General features: G+C 43.7%; 1 protein-coding gene across 1 annotated transcript; it reads right to left on the reverse strand.

The window, feature by feature from the left end:
* Positions 1-10,421: 10,421 nt before the first annotated feature.
* On the reverse strand, positions 10,422-12,830 carry LOC124653190 (28 kDa ribonucleoprotein, chloroplastic-like). The gene is made up of 4 exons (XM_047192257.1): positions 12,379-12,830; positions 11,397-11,498; positions 10,874-11,155; positions 10,422-10,763 (listed from the first exon to the last, which is right to left on the reverse strand). The coding sequence occupies exons 1-4, from the start codon at positions 12,796-12,798 to the stop codon at positions 10,701-10,703; spliced, it is 867 nt and encodes a 288-aa protein (XP_047048213.1). The 5' UTR covers positions 12,799-12,830; the 3' UTR covers positions 10,422-10,700.
* Positions 12,831-19,600: the final 6,770 nt, after the last annotated feature.

Raw genomic sequence — 19,600 nt, forward strand, 5'->3', positions numbered from 1 at the left:
TATTTTAAGTTTCAAAAAAATTGAAACAAAAAATGCGCACGTACATCTTCATGTGCTACGCGCTCACAAAGTCGTTTCATAAAAAATGAACTTACAATGTGACGTGTGTAAAAAAGACAAAATTCAGTGCTGAAAACAATGCTTTTCACAGGATAAGTTTTCTCTTTTTTACATAGGCCACAAAAAATATTATTTTTTCGTGAAACTTGACGCACACACATATATTATGGAGATGTACATGTAGAATTTTTTGTCAAAATTTTTTCACAATTCAAAATATGTTTTGTTGGTAGAGGGAGCATACGCACCCGGGAGCCGAATTGAATTTCCGAGTAACAACCGACTAGCATACACAGCCCAGGCACAAAAGATTCACCAGTAGTGCGGCCAACTAAAGGAACTACCTACTATTTAAACAACATCTAGCTGCTGGGTGTTCTCCGCCACTTGCATCACTACCTACAGACGTTCTCACCAAACTCACCGTGAAACTGCAGTGGATGCATACAATTGTACGAGCAAGTTTGCTTCTGCTCTGAGTCTAGAGATCTCGGTAGCATTGTCAATCTTGCGTGTGACGGCGGACCGCAGCAAGTCACGAACGAGACGAGCATATAGTCCGGTGCTATGGATAGCCATAGCCAGCGCGCGCATTTGTCCGCTAAGTTCTTTGTCATCAGATTCTTTGCAAGCAATCTTCTCCCTCAACATTTTCATAGCATCATCATCGCGGAGTTCAGCCCCGTGGCTATTCTTTTTGCAGAGCAAAGTTTCCACCCGTGACCTTAGGGCCCCAACATCAAAACCGTACGCCTCCAGCAAAGAGAGTCCCTGCATCTTCTTTTCAAACAATTCTTCATTGTTATCTTGGTGAACATCCAGCATGTTTATGCTTTCTTGTAAATTAGGAAAAGAGAGCATCAGACCAAACGCCATTCCTTCACGCAACTCCGGACAATGCTGCTGGGGCTGATTGAGATGTGGTCGCTGCGGCGCTTTACTGACAATTTCCATTTCGTCCATCTGTGCACAGGGTTGTGAGGTCTGCACTGTTGGAACATGCTCAATTGCCACGGATTCTGGAAGCCAGTCGTCCATGGCTGAACCACCACCCAGTTGTTGTACGATGTGCTGTGAACCTGAAAAATTGAAGGTCTAATTATGGAAATGCTAGCAACATAGTGACCGACTCTTCTGTAACAAGTAGTCACATACCTCCAGCGTCCTTTAGTGGCATCGTCGAGTCAACACAAATCCCTGTATTTATTTCTGAAACCATTCCAAGTCCAGCAGTCACAGTAGAACCGAGTTCAGCATCGTAAGCACCATTTTTCAGGTTGGCCACTGGAAATTTCGTAGTTAGGTTAGGACATTGTAGTGTATTCCGTAGCATGAGAAGTTACTAATCCAAAACTTACGATTTTCAGATATAGGTACAGTATTTCTGGATTCCTCAATACTTTTAGCAGCTGTCCTTTTCTTTGGCTAGATATAGAAATGCAAGTGTCAGCTAAGAATAAATGATAATTTGAATGGTCCTAGGATTAGTTAAAAATTATGAATACAATGTGTTAAAAGTAACAACTCACGATTTGAGGGTTATGTGATGGCACTCCAAAAAGTGAGCCCTGTGGGAGAGGTCTTGGCTGTCCAGAAGATCCCAACAGTGAAGCCTGTAACTGTGGACTTTGATGCACCGGTGGGGAGGGTGTGATAATCTTCTGAGAAGATGCTTGTTCAGGATTACTTTGAGGAAGTGAAGAATCACTTAAATGTGCAGTTTCTGCCATTGATGGCAGTGAAGGAGGTGCCAACTGAGACCCTATTGCCGCTACTGCATTTTGTTGTTTCATTGTATCCTCCGGAGAACACCTGGACCTATGCATGATTTTATAGTTATCAATACGAACAAATAAGGGAGAAGAAGCTGGTTCTGATACTACATCTGCATTCTTTAACCTTTTTTCACGATAAGAACAATTTTTATCTTTATCACTGGATTCACCAACTTCCTTGTGTAATGACATGGCAGAAGAACTTGGCCTTTTTCGAGAAGTTAACTTAGTTCCATTAAGAAATTCCTGAAATTAAAAGGAGATTATGTCATCATGGACATAATTATCATTCAAAATATCACTGAAGATATTATTTTAGTTTAAGCAAATTCAACAAAGGAAATCAGAACAGATGCATGCACAATCACACTATTCTTATTGCTGAATCTACTATCTTCAAGACAATTGAAAGTTACATTTAAATATGATCTTTCAAGTTGGAACATTAGAGTGCATAACATTCTAGGCATGAATAGACTTGCATATTCCTAATACATCATCAGATGTTTTCTTGGTGAAATGTTTCTGGACCTTGAAACATTTCAAAATTCTAGTATGAAATACATATACTATGAAATGAAATAATACCAGAAAAAGTTACTAGAGACATATGCGCTATGTGTACCTCTGTCAAGCGGCGTACCCATTTTTTTCCATCCCAGTCAAAATGCGGCCTCAGCTGTGTAATTCCAACTATCAACACATCCAAAAATTCCACGTCCTCCATGTCTGTCTCACAACTCCTCAATTTTACTACATATTTGTTGTCAATTCCACTAACAGGTAAAACCTCCTGAATAACACCAGGCCACCAGCTACCTTCATATATTACCTCCACACGACAAGATCGAGAAACTATGTACTTAGAGTCCATATGGGTGTCGCTGGGTGCTGGCCGAATATACTGAGAATCTATAATCTCAGTGGCTACTTGATCTTCTCTGATATTCGTGTAGTGTACTAAGAAATTTGTAGCACCAATCACTTTAAGAACAGAAGCTGGACTCCAGGATTCACCAAATCTTTTTGTAGACTGACTCACTTCAACTTGGGTTCCCTCACGAAACAGGGGACTTCCATCCTTCTGCACACAGCAACAACATTATAAATATGGGATTTCAGATTTTAAAGGGTGAGCTCGCTTGTACTAATACACTGTCCTTATTTTTCAAACAGATGTCGAAAGGAAAAAATCAATTCTTCAAAATATAATCTCAGATTTTTTTTCACTCAACAAGCAAATTGTTTACATATGTGTATTTTCAAATCCTTATTTCGAAGATGTCCAGATGTATCCTACCATGGTTCACTTGACAAAAAGTGAGGCTGCACAACTCCATGAGTCTCAAAATACCAAGTTACATAAATTTCCACAGTAACATGGCTCCATGAAAATTGCAAAGACTATGTTCTCAAAGAAGACAAAAAGTTAAAGATTTAACTGTTCAGCGCTAAGAGTGCACTACTGAATTCGTTTCCAATATAACTTAAAAATACAAAATTAAATATGTACCAGGGGTGCTTCCACTTGGAAGTTTTACTACTTTATAGTAGCTGGGTATAATCTCACAATGGTGAAATGATAAAATTCAAACTATTGGTTCAGCTGAAATGATCCACTCACATCCTTTTGATGTCAAGTTAGCAAGACAAATCAATATAGCTGTGTAACACCCCCTAATCAGTAAATTCAGATGTAAAACCATAAAATGGTTATAATTATTTTTCGCTGAACCTTTAGAAGCAGCATTATTGTTTCAACATTTGTTATAGCTTAACTGGCACATGTCTAGTTTGACTAAGTACACAGAGCAACAAAATCAAATTAGTATTAACTCAAAGAAGGTCGCGACTGTACATGATAAATACAGCTGAAAAATCAAATGAGAAATTGCAGAATGTAAACACGGACGATTTTAAAATACGAATAATACGAAGCTAGGTTCAAAACAACCATTCAATTTTACTATCTATCGATATTGATGCAATGATCTCTCATGGAATTTAACCTTGTTAAACATGCATCAGCTTTCGACAGATCTGGTAAGATCGTCTGAATTCATTTTTCGGTGAGCCCAACAGGTTTGTGTCTTATGAAATGGCATGTCTTGATATACAATCTTAAAACTGGAAAAAGCAAATTCATTGACCAGTAGCAAGCAGGTTTCAAATGAATAAAAATGATACTAGAAGATTTATTTACTTCAATCTAAATTTAATTTCGAAAATTTCAGAACATAGTTCTCTTCATATAAGTAAAGCTAGATTAATTTTCAATCCTCTTATTGACACTCTAATTAAGCATTTGAATACTGAAGAGTAATTTACGCAGAGTTTCTATAAGAGACGGAGCCAGCAGCTAGCAGCAAACTTACCACCTCCGCAGCAGGGACCCAGCGGCCAGCTTGGAACACGCGGTGCGGCCGGAGAGCTGTGACCTCGAACGCCATGGTCTCACGCGAGGTCGGGAACGCGACCTGGTACACCCTGGGCGCTCCAGCCACCGGCGGCGGAACGGCGGAGACGACGCCAGCCCACCACCCCTCGTTGTGGAACGCCTCGACGGCCTCGTGGACGGCGAACTCCCGCCTCCCATCCCGCGGCGGGCGCGGTCGCACGTCGCCGGCGGCCGCGGTCTCCTCGAGCGTGCCCCCGTCCTCGGCCACCAGCGTGGAGTAGGCCACCGTGTAGCGGCCGCCGCCGCGGGAGGCCAGGTGGCCGGTGACGGTGACCTCGTAGAAGGAGCCGACGAAGCCGGGGTCGTCGCTGCTCACCTCCGCCTCCGCGCCGACCGGCAGCATGAGCTGCAAGTCCTCCGCCTCGCCGTCTGACTCATTCTCCGATTCCGACGAGTCAGTGTCGTCGTCTGACTCGGAGGGAGTCGGCGGACGCTTGGGAAGGCGGACGCGCACCATCGGAGATAGGCGCTGCGCCGCTGGTGGGTTCTTGGGAGCTGGGGGTGAGAGTGGGAGGAAGAAACAGTAATGGCGGAGGCAACGATTTTGTACTGGTGGTGAGAGCAGCTCGGTTTTCAAGGAAGGGAGTGACGCGTTGCAGTGACGCGTGTGAGACGGAAAAACAACAAGACATGCAAAGACAATAAGACATGTTTCATCAAACGGCTTAGTAATTAATTGCTGGCTCTTGCTCTTCTCAGAGTTCTGTAATCCTATGCCGTGATAGTTAAAGGTTAAGATACCTTTTATGTTAAGAAAATAAACATTTGGATTCACTTTTAGACCAAATTTATAAAGTGACCATACCAACAATGAAAATACTGATTCTAAACTCGGCTAATTTAGTCGACCACAAAGTGCACATAAATAGGAGCCGGACAAGTTACACAAGAGACACAAGGTCGAATGAAATGAACAAAACTAGGATAGATGTGGCCGATCATGCGTCACCTTCGCAGATTATGACACGTTTCTTGTGGAGCGTACTTGACCATGTGCCAACAATAAATCATGTGGTAGCCCTTGCCACGCAATTCCTTGAAGAAGTCCAAGGCATGTGGCACCTGCACATACATGATTGGCTCATTCCGCTAGACTATATATGTTGTGTCGAAGGTCCTGACCTAGCTCATTTGGCAAAAAACCATGTAGCCTCATTGGAGGTAGCTCATTTTGTGAAGTGTTTTTTAAATAATTTTCGTATTCCAAGTTTGTAATTTACTCACATCTAGGTCACCAAAGATTACGCCTCACAAAGGCTATCCATTTTCTTGATTTTTTGTGATTTTTTCTTAATTTGGGACCCACCAAAATGACTTTTCGCAAAAACAGGTGAGGCACATCGGAGGAAACTGCGTGAAACCGACATCATCTATGATAACACATTATGGATCTAGATATGATTTATGCAAAAAATCTAGAACAAGTGAAAGTTGATACGGATGGCAAGTGAAAACAACCATACTATCTCGATCTAAATCGAGATATTTCTTTAAATCATGAAGCAAATATCTTCCTAGATCCATTGATACACAAATCAATGCATATCTCCAACCATTGATACATGAACAACACAAGAAAACCGTCGGTTCGGTAAAACAAGATTTATTTGAAAACTAGGAGTCTTGTTGGGGTGATCTTACACCAAAAGCAATCTTTCCGTTGATTCGATAAACCTAGGTCTCTAGGGAAAAGGTTTCAATACTACAATCTGTAGGGCACCGGAGGTATCCTTCAAATCTGGCTCATTTCCACCGAAATTGGTAGGACACAATATAAAATGCAATGAATTTTCAGAAAGCAAACGGGCGCATCAGACTTGAGAAACCCTAGTGCGGAAGTTGTCTTCTAATTTTGTGTGAATGTTATTTATGTTTCTAGGACATGCTTCACACAAAAAAGCCCATTTTGTCACTTGCAAAGGATAACTCATTAATCATACATTACTTCCCATCCCAAGATCCATGCATGTGCGCAATATAAGCTCGATCTAGCAAACTATGCCATGACGAATGTCGGACCTAGCTCATTTGGCATAAAAGCCATATTAAAAAGTAAGATAGCACATTCAATTTTATAATTTTCCTCCGCAACTAGGTATAAAAGAATGCTTCGTGAAGGTTCACCATTTTTTGATATTTTTTTTCAGTTGTGCTCAATTGCAATCCATCGGAATAACCTTTTGCAAAAAAGGGTGTTGCTTGGTACACTCCATGATTCACCTTATTTGGCCAAATTGCAAAATAATATTGGGATTAGCTAGCTAGTTCTTAGCTAGCCAGCTGAGAACTAACTTCGTGCTCAGTCAAATCCTACATCCATGATTTGCATCGTGATTTGATGATATAATCTAACTGAGAACAAAGTTAGTTCTTAGTCGACTGAGAAATAATCACACCCAAAAATATTAGCAACTTGTGTCTACCGGGAATATAAGTGTAATTTCTTTTCCAAAACTATGTGTTGTCGTGGGCTCTTGCCCGAGTCCACTTGTACCATATGCAGCTATAGGCGTGGGATCATGCAAGCTTCGTGAGGTTTGGTATGTTAACTCCAAAAACAAGAACACGGGTTTAAAAAAAAAAACTGGAAAATGTATCGAAGGTATGTAAACCGGGTTGGTCACATTAAAAAGCGGCTCCTGAGTCGTGACGCGTCCATGTTTGGTTCAAGGCCTCCCTTATATTAGAGACCTAAATCGTTTAGGACGAATTCATTACGAACTGTGTTAGGAATTAGGATTCATCAGTCCTATATGCGGATATACGTGTGGGATCATGCAAGCTTTCATGAGGTTTCGTATGTTAACTCCAAAAACAACAGCACGGGTTTAAAGAAGGTACTCCGTATTGAAGATGTAATTAAGCCGGATTGGTCAAATCGAAAAGCGGCTCCTGACGCTTCCATGTTTGGTTCAAGGACTCCGTGAGAGACTACCCGAGAATCGTGTAGGATGAATTCATTACGAGCTCATCTGCCCCTTTGCCATGCATATAGTATGCATCTGTAGGGGTAGGAGGACTCCTGATCTCTTGATTTCACCCTGATTTCTCTGGATCTAATTCGACGACACCGAGTCGATATATCGCCGGGCACGCGCGCGCCGCAGCTCTGCTCCGGCCGGCATGACGGCGGAGCTCAAGGCTGACGCCTGCTCATGGGCCGATCTCCCGTCGGAGCTGCTCATCGACGTCTCCGGCCGACTACACGACCCTGCTGATTTCGTTCGTTTCCATGCCGTCTGCTGTTCATGGCGTGCCACGGCGCCGCTGCGCTCACCGGCGACGCGACCCACCTTCCCGCCGTGGCTACTAGGGCTGTGCGACGGCCACATCGTCCACTCCCACGTCAACTCTTTCAAGCCGTCAACCGATCATGACCACATCCTCTCAGAGCCGGCACCGGGCGACGAGGAAAACTGGGTGGCTACAGCCGATGGCACCGTCGCCTGGCTATTCGCCGCAAGTCCCGATCCAAGACTCGTCGACCTTGTAAGTGGAGCCATTACGCCGCTTCCTCGATTTCCCGATGATGACGATGACATCAAGCAGACGATAGGGACTGCGTGTGGCACCGTCTACAAGGATGGCACCATCTTTCTCTACAGCACTATGTACACAAACTATCCCGTCTTCACCATTGCCGTCCTACGTCCCGGCGATGCAGCATGGACAATCATGAAAAGGGTTCTAGAGCTCCCAGTTCCCCGCCACCGTTGCGCCGTCTATCACGACGGCAAGGTCCTACTATCCGTCGGCGTGGACTTCTGGTATGTACTCACACGGGATGGCGTTGGCGACAATAATAGCTTTGCGAGGTGGGATGCAAATGACGAAACAAAGAAACTTCGTGATTGGAACTACGTCATGGAGTCTCGTGGCGAGTTGCTGTGGGTGTCTGTCCTGGCCCAGCAGAGCATCTTCAATGAAGACGCCATTGTCGACCCGTCGGAGCTGTTAGTGACGGTGCACGCGCTGGAAAAAGGAGCGAGCGGCGAGGTGCGGTGGGCGCTGAGGGATGGCAAGAGCTTACGTGATCGTGTCCTGTTCCTCGGGCACCCTGTCAGCTTCGCCATGGACAGCTCCCAGCTGGACATGGACGGTGGGTGCGTCTATTTTGTTTCCCACCGTGATGTCTTCAGGTATAGCCTGGTTGACGGTGAGGCCATGCTCGTGAGACGGTTGCATCCTGGGTGGAACCAAGGGCCATCGCCGCGCGTGTGGCTCCAACCTCGACCTCCCATTGCTACCATCCAAGAAATTCAAGCGAGAATCAGCTCGGATGAAGCGAAACCTAATTTACTTATTGATCAGATTTGTTAATACTACTAGAGCTCTTTGTTGGGATATTGTTATTTATTATACAGTAAGAATATTTATGTCACAGGTGCATACTCCCTCCGTTCACAATTAGTTCGTGTTTTTGCTTTAGCCAAATTTAAACTTTGTCAAGTTTGACTAAATTTATAGGAAAAAATATTAACATCCACAATGTGAAAGTTATACTAATAGAATCACCATAAGCTATATTTTCCTACTCCTCCCGTGTAAAAATAGGTGTCTTAACTTTATCTAGATATGGATGTATCTCTAACTAAAATGCATCTAGATACTTCCGTATCTAGAGAAAATTGAGACGTTTTTTTTAGAAGGAGGGAGTACTATATTTATTAGGTATTAGGTGTTGATATTTTTTAGTACAATTTTGGTCAAACTTGACGGTGCTTGTCTTTTAAAAATGCCAAAACGCATAGTAAAGACAAAAGTGAGGGAGTATCGTAATGTTGTGTGAAAACAATTTTGTTTACAACGGCTAGGACGCCGTACGGGCTAAGGCCAGCATCAGTTCCTGTTCAAATGGATCTTTAGTTCTGGTTAGAGACATAATTAAACCAAGACTAACAGGTTGCGGTAGGCGCGAGCCCCTTTAGTCATAGTTTATGTCTCCAACCGAAATTAAAGGTCCATCTTTAATTCTGGTTGGAGACACAACCCAGGACTAAAGTTTTTCTGATATATATCATCATATCTATCTGAGTTTGTGTGCGAGCCACACTTAGTTTTGAGAGGTATATGTTGGTTAGCTTTCCGTTCTTATGTACAAGAGGATCTCGATGAAATGCGTGAGAGCATGATGCCATTTAAGTTCGCACAAAAGAACATGATATGAAGTGCCAGAGCCACACTTAAGTTTCCTCCTCTATCGATGTTAGTAACTTTATCTTTTCATCTGTTATTGATAAAACGTATGTGTCGACAGTGGCGGACCTAGGATTTTGTCATTGGGTTATGCCGCACCAAATAATTTTTTTGACACAAATAATGACAGCTATTTGCGTAAACTTCATTAACCAATTTAGTAAATGTGCTGATGTTGATGATGGATTGGCTCTTTGTCAAAGAAAACACATCTTGGATCTTTTAAAGAAAGCAAATATTTGATCGGCAAGGCTTGTAGTACTCTGATGAACGTTACAAATAAGCTCTCCAGGGAACTCGAACTCCTGCCGATGCTACCTAGTACTACGGTGTGGTTGGTGTCTTTTATAGTTTCTCTTGTTGACACGGCCATATATTTCCTAGAGTGTTAACAAAGCTTGTCAGTTTCTACACTTGATAGAGGCAATCAGATTTTTGTGGAGCGTTTACGCGTAATTACTGGCAACACAATGCTATCCGACGACGAGTTCCTAAACGACAACTTCTTCCTAGACATCAATAACCTCTTCCTAGACATCAATAACCTCTTCGGCAACTTCAACATGGGCAACAACACCAACGATGCTATCTGTTCATCTACAATGTTAATCTACATGTCTAGTTTACTTTTTGATTCTCTAGTCATGATTTTATCAACTGTTTATTTGAATTAAATCATATGGTAATTTGCTTATATATTCAACAACCTCTGCCTCCTGCCTGTTGATGGGTGTTTGGAGGTGCAGGCGGCTCTCGACGCCAACAAGGATGTGCCAGAACACGCCGCACTGCTCTTGCTCCTGCAGGGAAGGAATAAACATGTCGACAGACGAATTGAGCAAAACTACATAGCTTCAGGAATCAGGATTGGGAGTCCCTATTGCATCAAGTGATGTTAAACCATACGGCACGTAGAAACTATTCAACCAGGATCACAGAAAAAACATTTTGGACTCCTTTTTGCATATCATGCAAGCATGAATCATGGGGATTAAACATATATATGTCAGACAAAACTTTTGCATTGCATGGACAAATTGAGATCAGGGAACCAAGGGACAGACAGCAAGAACAAAAAAAAAACACCAGAAAGAAGAATCATGGCACAAGAATGGATGGGAGGATAACGGAGGGTCTAAAACGGTATTGGACGTGCTATCGTCGCTCTTAAGCAGAAGGCATGCTTAGTCCACCGACAAATACATCTTCATCTAGAAACGCCGCGGTGGCCGCTCCTCTGCGACATTCACTCGTAAGGCACGCCCCTCCAAACTCTGCAAAATTCAGACAGCGATCAGACTCATCGAAGGACATTGATTATCTCGGTATAAACCATAATTGTTTCACAGTATGAAAGTGGCAATGATATCAATTGCATACTAACCTGTCCATCAAGGGCAGCAATAGCATCATCCAGTTCCACCTGCGATGCCATTGTCACGAAACCGAATCCCCGTGAGCGCCCGGTGTCCCTGTCGTAGACAACCCTGGCATCGACGACTTTGCCATGCTCACTGAACATCTCTACCAACCTAGAGTCGTCCACCTGCCATGGCAGGTTGCCCACGTAAATCCTGAATGAAGACCCGGAATCACGGGGAGGCCTCTCCACACGGGCACCTCTAGGAGCCGCCTTGTTTACAGTCAACAGCCTTCCACCCACGTCCTGTCCACGTTAAAGGTCAATCAGGAAAGCATCAAATTTGCATGCATTCTTTAGCTCGTGCTTAATACTATGAACTGCACACGATCTTTAACTTGAAAATACAAACAGATTCAATCAAATTGAGACCTAGGACAGACAACATATTCAAATGTAAAATGGGAGCACACATTCAATGAGGCTCCCTAGACTAAATTCAGAGCATGCAAGGAAAATAGCCTCATGAGTTATTAAGTACACTCACATAGCGATGGAACATTTCCACAGCCTTCTCAGCCTCCTCAATGGTGCTCATGGTGACAAACCCGAATCCACGGCTCTGGTCTGTTTCTCTGTTGTAAATGACCTGTACAGCCACAAGACAGAAACTGCATTTTAGGACAAAGAAAACACATACAGTATCCAAGCAACTACTATCTGACGGACTGCCCCACCAACAATGCCGGTGAAGCAGATACATTGCTACATGTTAATAACCCATACGAGGTCAAGAAACAACACTAGTTCCATGGTACAAATGCATTTAGATTCTCCGCCTTGTGCAGCAAAACTTCGTACTAGATGTCAAATCACAGTAGGATCTCTTTAAATTTCGCAGTTTCAGAAAAAGGCTACATGTGTTCGCCTAACGAGTAAACAGGCAAAGACATAATAATTCTGACAAGAACTTGCAATGCCTACACGAGAAGATAAGCATACTTCAAACAATATCACAGAGCATCCTAGTTCAACCTGAACAAACAACACAGAGAGGCTTGCGACATAGCACCCCTTAGTAGTCCCTAGACCTGTCATGTTTCTTGGATTATTTAGAAGCGGTATTCAAGCTCTTATTTTTGCAACATTAGCCGCAGCCTGTATAGGTGAATCCATGGAGATTCATCGATGAATGGACTAGTTTTAAATAGTTCTTTTTTCAGCTTAGCTCAATTCATGCACTGTTACGGATCATTTGCTTGGTTCCAAAAAAACGCTGCAATCCTGGTAGCTCCGCCCTGTGAGGTTCTCATCAGCGCAAACCACCGCATTCAGCTAGACATTTACACGGCAAGTCCAGAACTGAATTCAATTGCTAGAGTAGTTGCAGTGCCAATTTCAGTCGTATGACACACAATGTGCCCATTGAGGATGTAAGTGACTTCAGGCAAACGTATGCACGCCGACGACCAAAGTGCAGGCAAATTAGCAGCAAGGAAGAGAAAGGGGAGAGAAACTGGTGTACTCACCTCGGAGACCTCGACGACGCCAGCCTGCTCGAAGAGCTGCGCGAGGCGCTCGCTGTCGACGTCGTAGGGCAGGTTCCCGACGTACACCTTGGCCTCCTCCGGCGGCTCGACGTACTCACCGACCTCCTCCTCCGCCGCCGCCGCAACCTCCTCCTCAGCAGCCGCCGGCTCCTCCTCCGCGACGGCGTCCAGGGCCTCGTCCTCGGCGAGCTCCGGCTCGGCGACCTCCACGGAGGAGTCGAAGGAGTCGGAGGCGGCGAGCGGTGCCAGCGGGAGGCGCGGGCGGGTGGAGCGCAGGCCGAGGTGGCGGGCCGGGAGGGCCGGCGAGAGCAGCACGAGGAAGGGCTTCGGGAGGGAGACGGCGGCCGGGGCGGCGACGAGCGCGCGGAGGGTGGCGGCGACGGAGGACGCCATCGCCATGGACGGTGGAGACGGAGGTGAGGAGGGATTGGAAGGGGATAAGGGATTTTCTGGGTTTGGGGAGGAGAAAGAAAGAGTGAAGATTTTGCGGGATTTGTTTACTGAGCATTTTTCTGCGTTTCTTTTTTTTCCTTTGTTCGTTCTCGTATTTCATTTGGGCTGGGCTGGACTGGACTGCGCCGGGCCGAAACGGCCCGCTATCTACCCATTCTAGTAGACAAAGTTCAAAGCGCCGGGCCGAACTGGATGAACATATTGCATATTCAGTTCTGTCAATCAGGATGAGCAAATTGTCAGCTTAATGGAATAACTATGTTCCATTTTAAAAAATCAGGATAAACATGTTGGATAATTAGGCCAAAAACTCCACTATTTATTCCAGAATATTAAACATGATTACAATAGCTAGCTATTATGACATGTGAAACTCAAACATACTAGATGTACTAAGCAATCAGTTTTGTAGATGAAGCGGGTGTTGATCGATGCAGCGGCGACGTTGCTGATGGCGACATCGGCGCGCGCGCGAATACTAGTCGAAGGAAACGGTGACGCAGATGGCGCTACGTGGCACCACCCGACTTGTCCGGCAGGCGACCCATGACGGAGAGCTTGAGCAGTCGCACGGAGCGCTTCCCGAAAACTTAATTCGCCCCTCTCCCGTACAGGATCGCAAAGACGAGTGATTCCGGAGACCTACTCTCCCGTTCGTCGGTGCACGCACGCTGGCGAGCGAGATGGAACGTGCTAGGATGGCGACGCAAGCAGAAAAAGGTGGGAAAATCCTAACTCATGAATTTGATGTGTTTCGGCGGCAGCATGGTAAGAGATTATATAGACTCGGGAGGTACGGATAGCCCACGATCCGGGAGCAGCCCGAACCAACTAACTGCGACTCTTCCGTCTAGAACTATTTTTTCCCCGAACAACAACAAGAAAGCAAGTCTCGGATCAATCCACTCAACACGAGCTGGTGCGTACACGTGACGTGTCGAGCCGAGCCAAGATGAAACGAGTGAGGAGGAGTGCGCGTGTACCACTCCTCTTGTCACTCACTTACTAGTGGTGGAACAACCCACCTTATAAGGTGGTCTAACTTTCTCCCAACTTTTTACGTGGGAATAAAATTAGCTCTCAATCCTCTTGTCACTTCCTTGTGAGCTGTGATACGTCTCAAACGTATCTATAATTTCTTATGTTCCATGCTACTTTTATGATGATACTCACATGTTTTATACACACTTTATGTCATTATTATGCATTTTCCGGCACTAACCTATTAACAAGATGCCGAAGAGCTAGTTGCTGTTTTCTGCTGTTTTTGGTTTCAGAAATCCTACAAAGAAAATATTCTCAGAATTGGACGAAATCAATGCCCGGGGTCTTATTTTTCCACGAAGCTTCCAGAAGACCGAAAGGGATACGAAATGGGGCGACGAGGCGCCGCGACCATAGGGCCGCGCGGCCAGAGGGGGGCCCGCGCCGCCCTATGGGGTGGGCCCCTCGTCAGCCCTCCGACTCTGCCCTTCCGCCTACTTAAAGCCTCCGTCGCGAAAACCCCTGTACCGAGAGTCACGATACAGAAAACCTTACTGTGACGCCGCCGCCGCCAATCCCATCTCGGGGGATTCAGGAGATCGTCTCCGGCATCCTGCCGGAGAGGGGAATCATCACCGGAGGGCTCTACATCATCATGCCCGCCTCCGGATTGATGCGTGAGTAGTTCATCCTTGGACTATGGATCCATAGCAGTAGCTAGATGGTTGTCTTCTCCTCATTGTGCTATCATGTTAGATCTTGTGAGCTGCCTATCATGATCAAGATCGTCTATTTGTAATGCTACATGTTGTGTTTGTTGGGATCCGATGAATATTGAATACTATGCCAAGTTGATTATCAATCTATCATATATGTGTTGTTTATGTTCTTGCATGATCTCTGTTGCTAGTAGAGGCTCTGGCCAAGTTGATACTTGTAACTCCAAGAGGGAGTATTTATGCTCGATAGTGAGTTCATGCCTCCATTGAATCTGGGACAGTGACAGATAGTTCTAAGGTTGTGGATGTGATGTTGCCACTAGGGATAAAACATCAATGCTTTGTCTAAGGATATTTGTGTTGATTACATTACACACCATACTTAATGCAATTGTATGTTGTTTGCAACTTAATACTTGAAGGGGTGCGGATGCTAACCCGAAGGTGGACTTTTTAGGCATAGATGCATGCTGGATAGCGGTCTATGTACTTTGTCGTAATGCCCTGATTAAATCTCATAGTAGTCATCATGATATATGTATGTGCATCTCTATTTGTCAATTGCCCAACTATAATTTGTTCACCCAACATGCTAGTTATCTTATCGGAGAGACACCACTAGTGAACTGTGGACCCCGGTCCATTCTTTTACATCTGAATACAATCTACTGCAATACTTGTTATCTACTGTTCTTCGCATACAAACATCATTTTCCACACCACACGTTTAATCCTTTGTTTTCAGCAAGCCGGTGAGATTGATAACCTCACTGTTACGTTGGGGCAAAGTGCTTTGATTGTGTTGTGCAGGTTCCACGTTGGCGCCGGAATCCCTGGTGTTGCGCCGCACTACACTCCTTCACCAACAACCTTCACGTGCTCCTTGACTCCTACTGGTTCGATAACCTTGGTTTCATACTGAGGGAAAACTTGCTTCTATACGCATCACACCTTCCTCTTGGGGTTCCCAACAGACGTGTGTAACTGCACGCATCAAGCTCTTTTTCTGGCGCCGTTGCCGGGGAGATCAAGACACGCTGCAGGGGGAGTCTCTCACATCCAATCTCTTTACTTTGTTATTGTCTTGCTTTACTTTATTTTATTTACTGCTTTGTTTGCTCTCGCTATATTAAAAACACAAAAAAAATAGTTACTTGCATTACTTTATTTACTGTCTTGTTTGCTATCCCTATATCAAAAACACAAAAAAATTAGTTACCAGTTTTACTTTATTTATTTCTGTTCTGCTTAGTTTATTTTATTTTTATTATTGTTAAAGTGAATACTCCTGAAAACACTAAGTTGTGTGACTTCACTAGCACCAATAATAATGATTTTATATGCACTCCTATTGCTCCACCTACTACTACAGCAGAATTCAATGAAATTAAACCTGCTTTACTGAATCTTGTTATGAGAGAGCAATTTTCTGGTGTTAGTTCTGATGATGTCGCTGCCCATCTTAATAATTTTGTTGAACTTTGTGAAATGCGAAGTATAAGGATGTAGATGGTGATATTATAAAACTGAAATTGTTTCCTTTCTCATTAAGAGGAAGAGCTAAAGATTGGTTGCTATCTTTGCCTAAGAATAGTATTGATTCATGGACTAAATGTAAAGATGCTTTCATTGGTAGATATTATCCTCCTGCTAAAATTATATCTTTGAGAAGTAGTGATACGTCTCCAACGTATCGATAATTTCTTATGTTCCATGCTACTTTATTGATGATACCTACATGTTTTATGCACATTATATGTCGTATTTACGCATTTTCTGGAACTAACCTATTAACAAGATGCCGAAGTGCCAGCTCTCGTTTCCTGCTGTTTTTGGTTTCAGAAATCCTAGTAAAGAAATATTCTCGGAATTGGACGAAACTTTCGCCCGTGGTCCTATTTTTGCACGAAGCTTCCGGAAGACCGAAGAGATAACGAAGTGGGGCCACGAGGCAGCCGGAGGCTAGGGCGGCGCGGCCCGGGCCCCGGCCGCGCCGACCTACCCCCGGGCCCCTCGTGTGGCCCCCGCGTTGACCCTCCACCTACTTAAAGCTTCCGTCGCGAAACCCCCGGCACCGAGAGCCACGATACGGAAAACCTTCCGGAGCCGCCGCCATCACGAAGCCAAGATCCGGGGACGGAGTCTCGTTCCGGCACCTGCCGGAGCGGGGAAGTGCCCCGGAAGGCTTCTCCATCGACACCGCTGCCATCTCCACCGCCATCTTCATCACCGCTGCTGCTCCCATGAGGAGGGAGTAGTTCTCCATCGAGGCTCGGGGCTGTACCGGTAGCTATGTGGTTCATCTCTCTCCTATGTACTTCAATACAATAATCTCATGAGCTGCCTTACATGATTGAGATTCATATGATGATGCTTATAATCTAGATGTCATTATGCTAGTCAAGTGGGTTTTACTTATGTGATCTCCGGAGACTCCTTGTCCCATGTGTGTAAAGGTGACGATGTGTGCACCGTGTGGGTCTCTTAGGCTATATTTCACGAAGTACTTATTCACTGTTGAAGAGCGTAGTGAAGTGCTTATTTATATCTCTTTATGATTGCAATGTGCATCGTATCACAATTTATCTATGTGCTACTCTAGTGATGTGTTATTAAAGTAGTTTTATTCCTCCTGCATGTGTGCAAAGGTGACAGTGTGTGCACCGTGTTAGTACTTGGTTTATGCTATGATCATGATCTCTTGTAGATTGCGAAGTTAACTATTGCTATGATAATATTGATGTGATCTATTCCTCCTACATATGCATGAAGGTGATAGTGTGCATGCTATGCTAGTACTTGGTTTAGTCTTTTGATCTATCTTACACTTAAGGTTACCTAAACATGAGCATTATTGTGGAGCTTGTTAACTCCGGCATTGAGGGTTCGTGTAATCCTACGCAATGTGTTCATCATCCAACAAAAGTGTAGAGTATGCATTTATCTATTCTGTTATGTGATCAATGTTGAGAGTGTCCACTAGTGAAAGTCTAATCCCTAGGCCTTGTTCCTAAATACTCGCTGAGTTACTACTGCTTGTTTCTCGTTTCTATCGTGTTACTACTCGCTGCAATACTACCACCATCAACTACACGCCAGCAAGCACTTTTCCGGCGCCATACTACTCGCTCATACTTATTTATACCACCTGTATTTCACTATCTCTTCGCCGAACTAGTGCACCTATTTGGTGTGTTGGGGACACAAGAGACTTCTTGCTTTGTGGTTGCGGGGTTGCATGAGAGGGATATCTTTGACCTCTTCCTCCCCGAGTTCGATAAACCTTGGGTGATCCACTTAAGGGAAAACTTGCTGCTGTTCTACAAACCTCCGCACTTGGAGGCCCAACACCGTCTACGGGAAAGGAGGGGGAACGTAGACATCAAGCACTTTTCCGGCGCCGTTGCCGGGAGGAAAGGTAAAAGGTACTCACACTCCGGACCTCGGCTACTAAGCTATTTTCCGGCGCCATTGTAAGTACTCAAAGCTATTTCCTTTAGACTCTGCAATTGCGACATTTGGTTTCTTGTTTACACTAGTTAGGCATAATGGAAAACAACAAAAATATGAGAGATCTTTATGAACTTTATCTTGAATTAGGACATGATGTGTTTGAAGAAAGAATTAAAAAACCCATGGAACTTTATATGCATGATAATGGGAATGTTATTAGTATGAATGCTTTGAACACCATTGTTGCTAATGCTATGGAAAATTCTAAGCTTGGGGAAGCTGGCTTTGATGAGCATGATATTTTTAGTCCCCCAAGCATTGAGGAGAAAATTTACTTTGATGATACTTTGCCTCCCATTTATGATGATTATAATGATAGTAGTCTTTTGTTACCACCTGTTATGGAGGATAAATTTGATTATGATTACAATATACCTCCTATATTTGATAGCTACTTTGTTGAATTTGCTCCACTACAATTAATAAGAATGACTATGCTTATGTTGGGAGTAGTAATTATTTTATGCATGAGACTCATGATAAGAATGCTTTATGTGATAGTTATATTGTTGAGTTTGCTCATGATGCTACTGAAAGTTATTATGAGAGGGGAAAAAATGGTTGTAAAAATTTTCATGTTACTAAAACACCTCTCTATGTGCTGAAATTTTTGAAGCTACACTTGTTTTATCTTCCTATGCTTGTTACTTTGCTCTTCATGAACTTGTTTATTTACAAGATTCCTATGCATAGGAAGCATGTTAGACTTAAATGTGTTTTAAATTTGCCTCTTGATGCTCTCTTTTGCTTCAACTCTTATTTCTTATGAGTGCATTATTAAAACTGCTGAGCCCATCTTAATGGCTATAAAGAAAAGAACTTCTTGGGAGATAACCCATGTGTTATTTTGCTACAGTACTTTGTTTTATATTTGTGTCTTGGAAGTTGTTTACTACTGTAGCAACCTCTCCTTATCTTAGTTTTGTGTTTTGTTGTGCCAAGTAAAGTTTCTATGTCAAAGTTGATGTTATATTTGGGATTGCTGCGCAGAAACAGCATTGCTGTCTGTCACAAATCTGGGCACAGTTCTCTGTAGAAAATTCGAAAAAATCTGCCAATTTACGAGCGTGATCCTCAGATATGTACGCAACTTTCATTAGTTTTGAGTTTTTCCGTTTGAGCAAGTCTGGTGCCAGCTTTAAATTCGTCTTTACGGACTGTTCTGTTTTTGACAGATTCTGCCTTTTATTTCGCATTGCCGCTTTTGTTAAGTTGAATGAGTTTCTTTGTTCCATTAACTTTCAGAAGTTTTGTGCAATGTCCAGAAGTGTTAAGAATGATTGTGTCACCTCTGAACATGTGAATTTTGATTATGCACTAACCCTCTAATGAGTTTGCTTGAAGTTTGGTGTGGCGGAAGTTTTCAAGGGTCAATAGAAGAGGGTGATATAATGTGATCGAGAAGAGTGAAAGGTCTAAGCTTGGGGATGCCCCGGTGGTTCATCCCTGCATATTTTAAGAAGACTCAAGCATCTAAGCTTGGGGATGCCCAAGGCATCCCCTTCTTCATCGACAACTTATCAGGTTTCTTC

Source organism: Lolium rigidum, chromosome 5 (assembly GCF_022539505.1).
Source record: "Lolium rigidum isolate FL_2022 chromosome 5, APGP_CSIRO_Lrig_0.1, whole genome shotgun sequence".
In the NCBI taxonomy this organism is placed as follows: Eukaryota; Viridiplantae; Streptophyta; class Magnoliopsida; order Poales; family Poaceae; genus Lolium; species Lolium rigidum.

Bases quoted from the DNA above. Each gene is read 5' to 3' on its own strand.
- LOC124653190 (XM_047192257.1), bottom strand. From the start codon at position 12,798: ATGGCGATGGCGTCCTCCGTCGCCGCCACCCTCCGCGCGCTCGTCGCC. The intron at 11,156-11,396 runs GTGAGTGTACTT...TAACGTGGACAG, and splicing joins TGGAAATGTTCCATCGCTAT to GACGTGGGTGGAAGGCTGTT. The intron at 10,764-10,873 runs GTTAGTATGCAA...TGAATTTTGCAG, and splicing joins TTGCTGCCCTTGATGGACAG to AGTTTGGAGGGGCGTGCCTT.